The sequence below is a fragment of the Pseudonaja textilis genome, chromosome 3 (genome assembly GCF_049901715.1).
Source record: "Pseudonaja textilis isolate UNSWEBS1 chromosome 3, rPseTex1.2, whole genome shotgun sequence".
In the NCBI taxonomy this organism is placed as follows: domain Eukaryota; kingdom Metazoa; phylum Chordata; class Lepidosauria; order Squamata; family Elapidae; genus Pseudonaja; species Pseudonaja textilis.
Window position 1 is genome coordinate 177120362 of NC_141992.1, and position 15790 is coordinate 177136151.

The window sequence follows — 15790 nt, forward strand, 5'->3', positions numbered from 1 at the left end:
ATGTTACCTACAAGTCTAATGCTTAGCCTAAAAGTGTATATCCATTTCTTGATGTCATTCTGCAGAACAGATTATCAAATAAATACCATTTCTCCCAACTAAAAGACAGGATAGCATAGCTTGATGTTCACAAATGAGTACCAAACAACTATTTTTGGTGTCCTGTGTTCCACTTTGCTTCTGTACAATAGTAATTTAATCCTAGCTTGAGTAAGCCACGCAACAATAGGAAAATATTGATTTGGAAAAAGAACCAGTGCATCCGGTTCAATTTACTCACTTACTCTTACAAATATTTGTATGTTACCTCATTTAATTCAGGCAGTGTCATTGTCAATATCTGCTCTAATTCATCTATCTGTTCTATTAGGTCTGCTGTCATTATGAACATGACTATTCTGATTCCCAAATGTAATATCTTTTTAAAATAGCAATGAGGGATAAACCTATTTATATTATTTTAGTGTATCCCTAAGAATCATATTACTGAAATTAATCGAAGTAAAACTAACAATGAGTATCCAAGTTTCAGTTAATAACCTAAATAAACCAAATAACTTTTTACTTTCAGAATTATTAAGAATAAAACTAGCTATTTATGTTCAATTTTTCAAAATTTTCAATCAATCTGTTAATAGTATTATACAAACGTATCTGAACTTGTAGTACAGAACTTTATAAATTCATGCTATTGTTTGACAAGGTCATTAGAAGAAGGAGAAAAAGAAAATTCAAAATGCCAATGTTTAAGGAATTTTTATTAAAGCAAGAATTTTATAATCCAAATTATGGTTCTTTGCTCAGCTATCAATTCTTACTGCTAACTACAACAGTAGTGATATTCTGAGCTTTTCCACAGTAAATTACAAAATTAAAGAAAGGAATGCTTTAAATTTTTTGTACTGTGCTGAAAATTCTTTTCCCCGGGTTTATAAAACATTAATTAGTTTTTTAACTTTTGCTATTTTTTTTTGGATTTTAAATCAATAGGTAATCTAGGACTAACAGTTTTGCTAGTCCTGGCATTTGTTGTGTACATAAGCTTCAAAGTTTCCTTTCCTTTTTTTATTTATTTTATATTTTGCAATGTTTTTCTCAATATTTAGTAGTTTTTCCATGTTTAGATTTTTTTCTTCGGTGAAGCGATATAATAATACGTAGTCCTGGGTCTTCTATAATTAAAAAAAAAAATAAGAATAAAGAAACACATTATTTTGAGGCCCATTTTCACTATTAGCACATTATTTCTAAGTCTCAAAAGCATTCTATACCCACTTCTTAATAAATCTGTGCTTTAAACTGGAAGTGAAATGGCCACTAAAGCAAACATGTGATAGGAGAACTGCAAAGCTCACTGGCTGCTACTATATCATTTCATGAACAAAAATTATACAAGCAGTTAAATATTTCCATTAATGATGACTGGACGTTAGATACATGCTATTGACTTCCTGAATGCTGTTTTCTAAATTAATCCTGCCAGCCTACAGATTTCATATGTGGCAATGTATACTTCTCAATTCTGACAAAATTAAGGCTTGCAACTTATCACTGATAATCTTGTTTTGAGCCAAAAACCAATGCCTGTTGGATACAAATCCCAGAGATAGCTGAATTCCAATAATAATCTGCTATTTGCCAAGCAGGGAAGTTCCCATTGTTCTACATGGAAATCCTTATCTATAGCTACAGTATCTAGATCCCAGGATATGGATACAGTAGTAATTGTTGCAAAAGAAATTCAGCATGAATAAAACTCCTAACTGGACTTCCAGTGTCCTGGATAAAAATTTAACAGACTATTATGATGCAGCAAAGCCAACTGCCTGAAATGAAATGCAACCCCAATTTATTTCACATATGAAGCCTATTCTCGTGAATACTTACATTAGACACTTGGAACTCCTGCTGGATTGTTAACTGCTTTCTGAGCAGCTTCTTTAGCTTGATGGGCTTGCAGTACGGCTACAGCTTCATCAACCTAGTTAGGAGAAAACTGGATTACTACTATTTCTGTTAAAAAGGAAAACAGGCTGGATTCCAAAAAAGAAGGAAGGAAGGAAGGAAGGAAGGAAGGAAGGAAGGAAGGAAGGAAGGAAGGAAGGAAGGAAGGAAGGAAGGAAGGAAGGAAACCAAAACTAACCAAAGAATCTGCCTACCTTCGAACGAAGAGATTCAGGAGACTCAAGCATGTGAAGAAGTTCAGAGTTGTCAATTTCTAGCAACATACCAGTTATTTTACCCGCCAAAGTAGGGTGCATGGCTTGGATAAGGGGGAACAGACGTTCTCCTAGAAAACAATTCATAATTCATGACTTTACAAGACTACATGATCTATGCATCTATTCCTAAATGGACCTATTTCATTTTGCTATTCTATACGACACAAATTAAGTTTTGCTTTTGGCAGAACTAGTTAGTTAAGAGAATAAACTCGAAGGTGCCAATAGCAGTAGGATCTTAAAAGATTGAAATTATGAAGAGTTAATGTCGTTATCAATAAAATGATTTGGATTATTAAGAAATTGCTTCTCTTGATATCCTCCCTGATCCTGGAATTCTGTAACTAGTTTCTTCCATCTAACATTTGAACATTCTCTTTCCTCTATGTAATTTTCAGGTGAGTTAACCTGATTTGTAATAGTGGAAATTTAAATAATGTCAACAAAGTTTAAAAAAGAATGTCAGAAGGGATGTGTGACCCCTCTTCTTAGATATCTGAGGACTGAATCCAAAGTGCATGCCTGCATAGACGTCTTCTGCTTACAGTAATGTAATTTCACTCCTCGCCTTTAGATAATGCAGCAAGAAAAACTGAACTGCTTGCATTGCTTTATGCAAGTGGACAGGAGCACTGATAAATAGGTGGTGCCACCAGCTCTTATCTTCCTTCTGCACTCAAATATATTCCTTCCAAAACCTGCTTTCCCATTCTCCCCATATTCACATGATATTAAGTAGCAACTTACCCAACATCTGCTTTTGTTCTTGTGGAGGGGCAGAAGCCAACATGGAAGCAGTCAATGGTTCCTGACCTTGTACGTGGACAGCAGGCTAGAATTACAAAACATTGAATAAATTAACTAATTTGATGATTTTTTTCATCAAATAATATACTGATTAAACCTGCATTATTCTCATTCAATCACTAGAACGGAATACCAGAAACGACCAGAAGGCTGCATCTGAATGGCAAACAGTTCACTAGAGAACTGTTTCACTATTTGGAGATGTGCTTAGTGACAAAATAATTTTACTTTAACCTATGGCCAGCAAGTTCATCCTTTTCTTGAGTAATAAAGAAATCTTGACTAGGAATCCATCCAATGCCTGCTTTCACAATTTTAATGTGTTTAGATATTTCTAACTATGTCTAAGTTCCAGCTGTTACCCCAACTTTTAAGGCTGTCCCATAGTTTTCAGTCTTACCTGCTGCATAGCAACCTGAGGCTGTGTGTTAAGATGCTGTTGAGGATTGCGAACCCCTGCAGCATACTTATACTGTGGGACAGTGCGTACAGCTGGAGTAGTTGCAGCGGCTGCTGCTGCTGGACGTGGACCCATGGTCTGTGTTGATGTGTTTGCTGAAAAGAAAATGATTTCAAGGTAAGAGAGAACACTTTTCAACTGTCCAACGGTGGATCTGCTTGCCCAATTTTTGCTTAAGGGTTTTTAAAAATATGTGATGTTCAAACTTGATGAAATTAAAGTATATACATATCCATCCTGCAATTCTCTTTTGGTATAACACTACGATTAACATAAATAACAAAAAGGAGAATGAAAGAAAACTAGGTACACCACTCACTATCATTCTTCATATTTTTCTATCCTTACTGCCAATGCTTCCAACTTGCCTTCTGTTGTTTAAAAATTGAAGTAAAAAACCCTTCAGAACTCACCAACACGCTGTGTTGACATGACTCGTGTAACTTGTGAAGCTGGCCTCATGGTACTAAATGGTGGTCTGGGAGCTGTAGGGCGGATGGCACCTGGCATATTCTGGAAAGCTGCTTTTAAGATAATTGAAGCATGTACTTTAGAAATTAATAAAAGTAAGCCCACATTTCACCTGGCAGAGCCCAGGCTTTCTTTGTCATGGCTCCCACTCTCTGGAATACTCTCCCTCCATAGTTGAGTGCCCCTTCCTTCTCCTGGACTTTCCAAAGAACTCGAAGACCTGGCCCTGCCAACTTGCATAGAACTCACTGAGAAGTATGCAACCCTTGGGGCGGTTGGCATCTTGACAGCCTTCTCCCAACCTTGTAGCTTATTCTGTTGTTTTTATCTGGCTCTTTTACTGATTACGTTTTTATTCAGTCTTTAGGGTTGGGGTTTTGTTTTTTAATTGTACATCACCAGGGTCACTCTGTGAGATGGGAAGTATCTAAATTTGACAAATACAAATAAATAAATTCTGTAAGAAAACGGAGTCACTTACGATGAGGTCTGGCACCCTGAGCAGCCCAGCGAGGACTTGGTCTAAGTTGAGTAATCTGGCTAGTAGGATAGTAGGCTGCACGGTTTTGTGTCTGTTGAAGGAAAAAAAATAGTTGATTCATATTCCGCCTTTCCTTCAGGAGCTCAAATCAGTATTCACAAAGCTGCAACATTATGAAATTAAGCATTATTTCATTTAAGCTTAACTATTCCATATAAAAATTCTGAAAGCTTTCTAAAAGCAGTAGAGGCAATTATTTTCATAGCCACCATGTATCTTGCACAAAGCTACGACTGACTATCTATCATCTATCTATCTATCTATCTATCTATCTATCTATCTATCTATCTATCTATCTATCTATCCATCCATCCATCCATCCATCCATATAATTTAATGAATTTAAGCTTAATAGTCAGAGGTTCAAACCATACCTGCGGGATAGCTGCCATGAAATAACCTGAAGGAGGTGCTGGTTGGTAAGGATTGATGACAGGATTGGGCACTGCTCTCACACTTGCCATTCTCTGCATATATTGGTTGGTGAGGTGAGCTTGGCGTTCCTCTTTACGTTGAGCTAAAGCCACATAGAGTGGTTTGGTGGCCACAATTCTACCATTCATTTCTGTTACTGCTTTGGTTGCTTCTTCTGGTGAAGAAAAGCAGACAAACCCAAATCCTTTACTGCGACCTCCTTCCATCATGACCTATCAAAAGAAACACATAAGCTTAAAAGCGTTGTATCTGAGCACTGAATCACATTGTACTTCTGTATAGACTATAACCATTTGCACTTCTACTGATGACTGACTAAACCGTGTTAATATGCTACACTTGAATTAAGCTGTCCTTCCATGTAGCCTAATGACTGGACTCATAAATATGATCAGGTAAGCAATTTTCCAATCAACATTTTATCTGCAACTGAGTTGCTTACCTTTGCACTAGTGATTGTGCCAAATGGTGAAAATTCTTTGCGCAAACGTTCATCATCAATTCCATCATCTAAATTTTTCACATATAGATTTACACCCTTGGGGAAGAAGAAAAAGAATGTCATAAACTGTAAAGAATATAAAAATTCAGCAAAAACGTTAACTACCAAAGTGAAATTTTACCTGGTATCTTGTAATCCTATCCTGCTTCATTTGTTCAAATTTACGTTTAAGCTCTGTTTGTCTTTCAACCTTTTTCTGAGCTCGTCCAACATATATTTGCTTCCCATTGAGTTCCTTTCCATTCATCTCATCTACAGCCTTTATAAATAAAAAATATATTTTAAACTGCCGTAACTCAATATAAAATCTATTAAACTCAAAGCATAAAGAATTCTTATAAAAGATTTGATATGAAATCAATACTGTATAAAAGCACAGACATGACACAGTGTGAAGTATATAAAAAAAAAAACAACAAGAAAGATCCCATAGTTAAATTGGTCACTACAATAATATTCCACACTTTACACAAAACCATATGCAGGCTTACTTTTTGGGCATCCTCATGTCTTTCAAAACTGACAAAGCCAAAACCTTTGGATTTTCCACTTTCATCAGTCATAACTTTCACACTCAAGGCAGGTCCTATAAAGCATACAAAATTTGTTACATATATTTGCCATTCACCCACGTTTAGAGAAAATCTAAGCCATAGTTTACAAAGATTCCCCCAGATGAAAAACCAACAATAACCCGTTTTGTCTTTCTTAGATTTCTCAGACATTACAGTAACCATAAAAAAATACAACAAGTATTATGGACTGAACATATTTTTTATTCTGGAAAGCCCTTCCCCTATCTACTGCCCTTCAAATAGGTTCAATTAAAATACAAATGTCCCCAGCCAGGACATCAATGGTTTAGTTGGGGAAGCCTGTGTTGCTTACATATTGTGTTCAATGTTAAAAGCACTACTTAATGTGGCTATTTAATGTAGCACATCAGGCATTTATGTTTAAAGGAGTTAAGTCAGAAACAGGGTGTAAATCTCTGGGTAAACTATTCTGTGTTCCTCTGAAGGTAAGTGTTCATTAGGTAAAACTTTAACATATTTGTACCCTGCAATCACTCTGAACCCACCTTTATAGCTATATTTCTGTTTATGCCAGCAAATACTAATGATACGTTGACATAGTTTATTTATATACTCATGGGATAATCTGAGAATTATGTGACATAACTAGTTAAACGTACTGTGTGTACTCGTGCATAAGCCCATCCATAAGATCCTTGAGTTTGTAAAATATGAGTTAGCTTATCCATGAATGATACATTTTCCATGTATATGTGTGTGTCTGTGTGTGTCTGTGTGTGTGTGTGTGTGTATTCATTCGTGGGTACAGGTATGCAGGTCTTGGTGTGTTCAGATCTTTTCCCATGTAAGATTGAGAGTAATCTGGGTGATGTTTCGACGAGGTCCAACTCCCCATCTTCAGGCCGGTGCTTTCGGCTTCATGCTTGTGCAAGCAAGGTGTGATTGGAGCTGCTGTCTCCCTATATACTGATGGAGAGGTTGGGTGTGTTGTCAGTTCTTGATTGGTTGATGGAGTTGATGTTTGCAGATTGGCTGTTTTTTTTGTAAGAACATGTGTGGCTGAGCCAATACTTCAATCACACATGTTCTTACAAAAAAGCCAGCCAATCTGCAAACATCAACTCCATCAACCAATCAAGAACAGACAACACACCCAACCTCCCCATCAGTATGTATAGGGAGACGGCAGCTCCGATCACACCTTGCTTGCACAAGCACGAAGCCGAAAGCACCGGCCTGAAGATGGCGAGTGGGACCTTGTCGAAACATTGCCAAGATACTCTCAATCTTAAACGGGAAAAGACCCAAACAGACCAGGACCTGCATGTGTGTGTGTGTGTATGTATGTATACACACACACACACACACGCGCGTATGGTATTCAGCTTTGTTCGGGTATTTTCCCACGTCATTATAGTTGTGCTTTCAAAGTTGAGGCAACATTTCAGCAGAAACAACTTTAAAAGCACAACTATAATGGCCTGGGAAAATACCCAAACAAAGCTGAATACCATACATGTAAGTACCCGCAAAAACTTAAGAAAACATATATAGGGTTTAGAGGTTTTCGTGGGTATTTGTATGTGGATCTTTGGTTATTCGGGTTTTCTCCCGCATAAAATTGGAAGTATCTTGGCAACATTTCGACGAAATCTCATTCGTCATCTTCAGGCTTGTGTCTTCGGCTTTGTGCTTCTCAGAGTAAATACTTCCAATTTTACATGGGAGAAAACCCAAATAACCAAAGATCGATCGATATATCTATATATATCTATATCTATATATACACATACAAACATATACACATACATACATACATACATACACACACACACATACATATATATATATATTTCTTAAGTTTTCGCGGGTACTTACATGTATGTTATTCAGCTTTGTTTGGGTATTTTCCCACGTCATTGTAGTTTTTGCTTTTAAAGTTGTAGCAATGTTTTGGCAGAATCTCATCTGCCATCATCAGGCTTCTGTATTGTGTTCGTCTGGACAGACGAAGCCTGATGATGCCAGATGAGATTCTGCTGAAACGTTGCTACAACTTTAAAAGCACAACTACAATGACGTGGGAAAATACCCAAACAAAGCTGAATGCCATACATACATACATATATGGGGTACGTTGAAGTAATTACGGTACTTTATTCTTTTTACCGTTATCAGCCTTTCATCAATGGTCTTTTGTGGAAAGGCAATACAGCATATAAATTTTAAAAATAAAAACAATGACCACAAAATCACATTCTTTAATTCCTATGTAGAATGTTACTAGTTCAGGTGTTGCTATCTCCAGTTAAAAGCTAGACTATTGGAATGCATTCTATATGAGGCTACCCTTGATGTATATTTGGAAGCTACAAGTGGTGCAGGCAGTTCTTGGGGCCCTTAGGTTAGCCCATGTTACACCACTGTTTTTTTATGAGTTGCGTTGGCTGCTGGTTTTCTTCCACATACAATTTAAGATGTTGGTTATCACCTTTAAAGCCCTTCCTTAACCTGGGCCCATGCTAAGGAACCGTCTCAGCCCAATGAGATTGACCCACTCTCCACCCATGCTGGGAGAAAGGGCATACTGGGGAGCTGTCGGTCAAGCAATTTTGGCTGGGTGGGTCCAGAAGAGCCTTTTCTGCCATGGCTCCTGCCCTTTGGAACATCGTATCCACCAAGATGAGATCTGCATCCTCCCCAACCTTCTGTAGGGGACTGAAGACCTGGATCAGTCAGTTGGCGTTGGGCTCCAAAGCGAGTACACCCTCTAGAGGTGGCTATTGGATTAAGAAAGAACCCACCTCTCCCTGTGTACTTTCTGTTCCTTTTCCCCATCTTTCAATTATAAATTATCATTGTCGTTTATTGTTTTAATGTTTGCAAACCGTCCAGAGTTGCCTCTAGATGAGATGGGCAGCATGCAAATCTAATAAATAAAAGCTAACATTAGGGAGTTGCAGTTGGATAGAAATATTATAGTAAGATACCAACTCTTCTCATTTTTATATACATGAAAAGATCAAGACATTACCAAACTTGCCAAAGAGTTCTTTCAGTCTCTCATCATCCATGTCTTCTCCAAAATTCTTGATGTAAACATTAGTGAACTCCTTAGCACGAGCTCCAAGCTCTGCTTCCCGTTCTTTGCGTGATTTAAACCTTCCAACAAATCTAGTTTTAAAAGGCAAGACAAGAAGCTACTTAGGTATTTTGAAAATGCTCACTATATGACTATGTCTAAAAGAATACTCTTCATGATCAATCCCCGAGGTGCTCACCCATACGTTGTGTCATTTCCCTGCATGCGAGCAGCTGCCATAGCACACTGCAGTACACCTTCAGGGAAATAACAGGGTAGTAAGCTTGTCTCCTGTCTTACAACAGACTGCTCAGGATGGAGCAATTATACTACCCCGCTGTGCTTTCCCATCCAGGGAAACATAGCAGTGTGGCATGACTCCTCCTGATTGTGACATATTACGTCTCTCACAGTTCCTATGCAATACATAAGTTTTCCTCTTTGTTTTTTTCCCCCCCTGAATATATATTTTTAATAATGAAAGCCAACATTGGAACAAGAGTGTCTGGTTTAGATTTCTGTACAAGGAGATTTCTCAAAACATGGTTTAACTTTTAAAAGCTCAAAGAAAAATACTTTTATACTCACACTTTGCGATCGTTAAGCAGCATTCCGTTCATTTTTTCAATAGCCCTTTCTGCAGCTTCTTGTGTTTCAAAATGTACGAACCCATAGCCTTTGGATCCATTCTCATCACATACAACCTGTGAAAGTATTGGAATGCTTGTCAGATCAACTGAATGTAATCATATGAATTCCAAAATCTGAGGCATTTTCCCATTTTTTGCTTTCTTTCCACTCACCTTACAAGAGAGGATGTTTCCGAAAGCTGAAAATGTATCATACAAAGCTTTATTATCAATTGATTTATCCAAGTTTTTAATGAAAATGTTGCCAACGCCACTTTTTCGAAGAGATGGATCACGTTGAGACCACATGATACGCACAGGCTTGCCTTTAATGACGTCAAAATTCATGGTATCTAAAGCTCGTTCAGCTGTAAAACAAAAGGATTGTTTTAATCCTAATAGAATAACATCATTGTTTATAACTTCAACTTTGTTGTTTGCTTCTTGAACTCTAGAGAATGATTAGACTACTCATTCATCTGAAAATTATGGAAGCAGCAAAAAAAGGTTGACAGTTTAGCAGATGCAGGCTACACATTTGAAAGTGGAAGACAATGTCATATTTTGTACTCACAAAATTAATTATATTTTAAACTAAAAAAAAACAGGTAGTAATATTCACTTTCTAATGCTGAAATTTTAAAAAAGGTAAATGAATATATTATACTGTTATACTACAAGTTGTAATAAGCATATAATCAATCTGCGTCACAAGCTTTTAACAGCTGGAAGATCATTCTGCAGTTATTGGTTTGCTACCATACTAATAAAGTAAATTTCTACTCACAAGCAAAATAACTAAAAGATTTCTTGAAGTATGGCAGATTTTCTTAGGACATAAAAAACTGGAATCATGGTACGGTGTTTCCAAAGTAAGTAAAATAAATTCTGTACTACCCTAGCATAAAAGGGCTATTTTCTAGTAAATAAACTGGTAAAACAGACTTTTAAGTTTCATTTTTGCTAAAGATATATTTTCAAATTCCTACTTCATCTGCAACAATAAACCTTGCCCAATGAACCAGAAATTACAAAATTTCTGCAATACCACTGTATGTTAGCCAATTCAAAAAGGGGGCAGAATGAGAGTCAATGGGACTAAAGTCTCAAAGCACTACCTCAAGTTCAAAAATGAATCTGCAGGCAAACTAGTGTCTTTTTGTGCAAGATTGCATCTTCCTACTCATCTATGCTCAACATAGAACAATGTACCAAGAGAAACAACTGGAAAAGCTTTTCCCTATTCCCCAGCAGTCTATGAATTGTTTCCTTATACAGTAACATCTAGAAATTGTCTATCTGGAACAGGGAAACAACCAACAGGAACAATGCTACAGCTCTTGCATTCTGTGTCAATTTATACACTATTGCATACCAGTGTTAGAATTTGCTATGCATTGTATGTACTATTATTACATAGGCTTAGTATGTGTTAGAATTTGCTAAAGATATATTTTTATACCCATTTCTATTTCTATCCTAACAAATCTTGTAAAGCCAAGTTGGCTATAGATACAGTTAGTCAATATCAGCAGTTAAAAAGCTTAATCAGGCAACCATGAACAAAAAGTGTTCTTAAGATTTATTGCCCTTTCAGGAACAATGCAGAGTGCAGCAACACAAACGGCAACAACAGAGTTGGCAAAGAGCTTGTTAGGAAATGTGGCCAGGCTCTGATAGGCCCTCTAATGGAAAACGGGAGAGCAAGGTAAGGCAAGGGTCCCTTATTCTAATTGCTGGTCTGCACAGGAGCTTAAGAGCTTTTTACTCTTAACCTGAACATGGAGTGCTACTAGTTAAACATGCTACCTCAGTTTTTTTTTTTTTTTTTTAAGAAAGCAACTCTGAAACAACAGCTCCACCTGCTGCTTTCAAGGCAGAGCACATACACTGGAAGTTGCAAATTCAGTAGAGGTAGCTCAACCCTCCTCTTCCATATGTGCAAAATTTGCACTGAAGGCAAAGTAAAGAATACAGTTAAAAAAGGAGAAAATGCACAGTGTGCCGATTTAAATTAGTCTAACAAAAGGTACAGAAGCTTTTCTTTATAATGTTTACTCAAAACCTAGTACTAATAAGATGAAGCAAATTATAAGTTTGAACTCTCAATATTAATGAGGAATATAGTGCTGCAGAGATGTTTTGCATATTCTATTAACTCAAAAAGTACAAGTTATTTTCAAAAAAATTCACTAAAGCACTTAAGCAAGCTTTAAATAGTTTTTTTTAGTAACTTCGTATGCTATAGTCTGTATAGTATTTATATATATTTTCCTTCTCTAACTCTGGATGATAATGTCCTATAATAAAAGAAAAAAAAATTCAGAATTATCTAACAACTTTATTCTTCACTTTTAAAGCCACTGAAAATGCAAAGCTTTCCTGAGATGGTAATTTAGTTATTAATCATTAACTAAATTTGATGTGACAGTAAGCTAAAATTTCAGCCCAGCTTTGATTGGGAATAAACAATGTATTTGGTGCATGTAGCTTCAAACTTCTCATTTCATTCCCTCTGACATCATCAGTGGGGTTACTAGTTCCAATTAACTTCAAAACTCAAGTATAGTCTTTTAGAAAAAAGCAGAGCATTCTAAGGGTTTAATTGATTTAATCAAAACTCTGAACATTCAGGTTTATTTAGATAATTTAAAAAGAACTAAGTAATAGCATTTGTAGTATATATTAAGATATTGCTTATTCATAAACAGGCTAGAATTCTAAAGAATTCTGAATTCCAACTTACTGTGATGTCTGAACACAGCTATTATTTTCTGGATTAAATGTATCCTCAGCTGAGATGACATCTCAGCAAACTACTGAAGTTATCTAGAAAAAACTCTTTAATACTTTCTGAGAAACAGATCATTAAAAATAATCCTATTTCTGGGCAATCCCTACAGCCTCAATAAACAGACTGAATTTGCTGACTGAATTTATACACAATCTGTCCTTCAATATACTGCCATGCTTGGACAATCCAGGCTTACAGGACTAAAAAAGTGGCTCTCATTTCCAATTCATGCAAGACAATGTAATTTGGAAACCAGTTCTCCATGCCTTATGATTTACTGACCTGCAATGTGATTTATTTTTTCCTTAATGCATTGTGTATGACTTCACAAGAAATAAAATGTATTAAATAATCCAAAATAAATAAACAATTTTATTCCATGTATTCCTCACTGGTTCATCTCATTTATTCCTCACTGGTTCGTTTCACTGGTCATGGAAAATATAAGTGCTTATTAAGGTGTGTATATGAAATTAAAAAAATCATACTCATTTTTGGCCCAATAGATGTTTATTGCTTCAGTATGTCAACTATTCTTGAAGTAGAAAACAAAATCACTTTGCGAGAGGATTTAGGAATAAAATCCAACTCCTGGTGTCTTTCACTTAATAACAGCTCACCCATATGCTTTCCATCAATATAAAGTCTAGTTATGCTGGTTTCCCTTAGACAATGACAAGTCAGAGGAGTTATTCTCAATTTCTGGTCACTCAGACAGTAAGCTATGGAACTCGGAGGAAAACGATACTATTTTACTCCTTAATGTCTGTCATGAGGCCAAAACGTTTTTACATGCTTTATGCAAACTGAACCACCACCTCAACAAAAAATTAAGTGTCAAAAGTCTTCAAAAGCAATAATCAAGAAAATGTTCTTTTAGACGCAGGCCAATTTTTTTTTTTGTAAAAGTAGGCTTCTAAACAGTGTTTAAAATATGAACGTGTTTATACTTTTTAATATAGGGAATCGGAGTCATCGTTTCTCTCCAGCCCCACGGGGCAAAAAAAAAAGTACTCCATAGGAGGAAAGGATAATTAAACACGGCCTATAACTGGTTTCAGTAACTGCAGGTTCAGGGCCTCGCTTCCTCCACGACTTTAAAACTTACAATTAAACTGGAATTTCCGCCAGGCTGCCTTTCATCAGCGGTCCCGACTCAGCGCTTTCGCCGGCGGAAGCGAGCTCCCGACACGCCCTTGCGGGGGACATTTTAAGGCCCTGCCTCGTGATCCCGAAGTCTGCGTAACCCTTCGCGGAAGTGAAGGGCCGAAAACAGGCCTTTCAACAGCCAAGGCCTCATCCTTCACTTTCGGTGTCCTGCCACGAGGGTTGGCAAGTCTCCCTTCTCCTCCGCGCCCCCCCCCACCCCCGCCTCGTTTCCCGCAAACGGCGTGGCCGATTCCCTCTTAACGGAAGAAGCCCAAGTCAAGCGGGGGGGAAGAAATCATCGCGTCTCGTCGCCCTTTTTCTCCACTGTCTGCTACCCCCGAGCGCGGGGGGTTTCCAGCCGAGGCAGGCGCGGGAAGGATAGGCCCGAGACTGGGAGACCGCGCTGACTGTAAAAAAAAATGGACGCGCTCGCGGGGAAAGCTAAGCGGGGGTTCGCGTGGGGACAACGGAAGAAAGGAAGCGGCGGTTGGCCAGACACCCCCCCCCCCCCAAGGAACAGCCCTCCCTGGCCTTCCCACGCCGGAGATCGAAACTGGGCTGTCTCGTTTCCCACGTGTCGTCCTCCCTCTCCATGTGCTCGCTCGGCAACGTGGATCCCGGGAACGCCCGCGTGGGGGCGAGACCCCCTTTTCCTCTCCCCCTTCACCGCCATCCCGCGACCCTCCCCCGCTTCCTCACCGTCGGCGGGCTGCTGGAAGTTGACATAGGCGTAGCCTAGCGAGCGCCGGGTGATCATGTCCCTGCAGACGCGGATGGAGAGGATGGGCCCGGCGGGGCTGAACTTCTCGTAGAGCATGGCCTCGGTGACATCGGGGTGCAGGTCGCCCACGTAGAGCGAGGCCATCGGGTAGCTGGGAGCGCTGGGGTTCATGCTGGCGGGGGGACGGGGAGGGGGAAAGAGGCGGCTGGGTAGATTCGCGAGCGCCGAGGAGGCCGCGACGGGCCGGCGGGTTCTGAACTCAACGGCTCCGCGGCGGCGGTTGGCGACGGTTGGCGGCTTGCTCGAGCGCTCGGGGCTGCTGGCGAGTGGAGGAGCAGGTGGTCCTGTTGCTGCTGCTACCGCTACCGCTGCTGGCGGGTCTTCTTCCTGCTGCTGCGTGGATGGAGGTGGTTTGGGCGGGTCTCCTCTCGGCTAAGCCGGGTCCGGGACTTCGCTTCGCTTCGCTTCACCGGGTTATTTTATACCAAACCGGCCGGTTGCAGGTGGGGACGGGTCGTAAGGCGAGGGATTTTTTTAAAATATTTTTTTCGGATTTTAAAATTTTTTTTGGATTTTTAAAGGTTTTTTTTTTCTTCTAGTAGTAAATGGTGCGGCAGAGCTGGTGTGTCCGGGGAAGGCCGGAGCACACACACTGTGCACACAGCACCGTCATCGGCCGGGGGACAAGGGGGAGGCCACCGCCCCGGCCACGCACTATATATAGCCGCCCCGCCCCCAACCGCCTCCACCGCACAGCACGCCACGCACTGAGAAGCCTGTGTGCGCATGCGTCACCTCAAGAGCCTGGAGGAGTGGGAAGGGCGCACGACGAAAGGGGAGGGGCGCGTCGCCCTGAGGTAGCACGTCTCCCTTTACGAGGAGACGCAGGTGCCCAAATTTGGGCAGCCGAGGGCGCATGAGCAGTTGGTAGAGGCAAAGGCGTGTTCAGTTCAGAGACCTATGACCAAGGAAGGAGGGTATTGCCGAAGGGGCTGTCGAGAAGTAGCCCGGGAAGCGCATGCGCTTTCCGCTCGTTTGCGTAACGGCATAACCGTCATAGTCTTCCTTTTCGGGAGAAGGAAAGTTTGGACAAGAAAGACTGCGAATTTAAGGCGAATTATAGTTAAACCGACGGACGCGGAGACAGACATGTGAAAGATTTTTTTAAACCAAAAATCTTAGAACTGAGTTATCTATGGAGATTCTCAGTCATGCAGGTCATGGTTGTCCCAAAGGTGATTTTTCAAGAGGCAACTAGACTCTGGTTTTTCTTTGAAGACGTTTCGCTTCTCATCCAAGAAGCTTTTTCAGTTCTTCAGAGCTGAAGAAGCTTTTTGGATGAGAAGTTCTTCAGAGCTGAAAAAGATCTTTGGATGAGAAGCGAAACATCTTCAAAGAAAAATCAGAAAGTTGCCTCTTGAAAAAGCACCTTTATATACTG

General features: G+C 39.5%; 1 protein-coding gene across 5 annotated transcripts; it reads right to left on the reverse strand.

The window, feature by feature from the left end:
- Nucleotides 1-740: 740 nt before the first annotated feature.
- On the reverse strand, nt 741-15040 carry PABPC1 (poly(A) binding protein cytoplasmic 1). Of its 5 annotated transcripts, none has more exons than XM_026703497.2 (15): nt 14328-15040; nt 9860-10053; nt 9645-9760; nt 9018-9148; nt 5930-6024; nt 5560-5697; nt 5379-5474; nt 4876-5148; nt 4442-4532; nt 3903-4010; nt 3430-3584; nt 2970-3054; nt 2160-2290; nt 1888-1981; nt 741-1172 (listed from the first exon to the last, which is right to left on the reverse strand). In XM_026703497.2, the coding sequence occupies exons 1-14, from the start codon at nt 14518-14520 to the stop codon at nt 1889-1891; spliced, it is 1899 nt and encodes a 632-aa protein (XP_026559282.1). In that variant the 5' UTR covers nt 14521-15040; the 3' UTR covers nt 741-1172; nt 1888. The 5 variants fall into 5 exon arrangements, with proteins under 5 accessions (XP_026559282.1, XP_026559281.1, XP_026559280.1 ...); XM_026703496.2 differs by having other exon boundaries at nt 3903-4013; XM_026703495.2 differs by having other exon boundaries at nt 9009-9148.
- Between the last annotated feature and the right edge of the window lie 750 nt (nt 15041-15790).

Bases quoted from the DNA above. Each gene is read 5' to 3' on its own strand.
- PABPC1 (XM_026703494.2), bottom strand. From the start codon at position 14,520: ATGAACCCCAGCGCTCCCAGCTACCCGATGGCCTCGCTCTACGTGGGC. The intron at 4,014-4,441 runs GTAAGTGACTCC...TTATCTTAAAAG, and splicing joins TCAGGGTGCCAGACCTCATC to CAGCTTTCCAGAATATGCCA. The intron at 3,585-3,902 runs GTGAGTTCTGAA...TTTTCTTTTCAG, and splicing joins CATGTCAACACAGCGTGTTG to CAAACACATCAACACAGACC.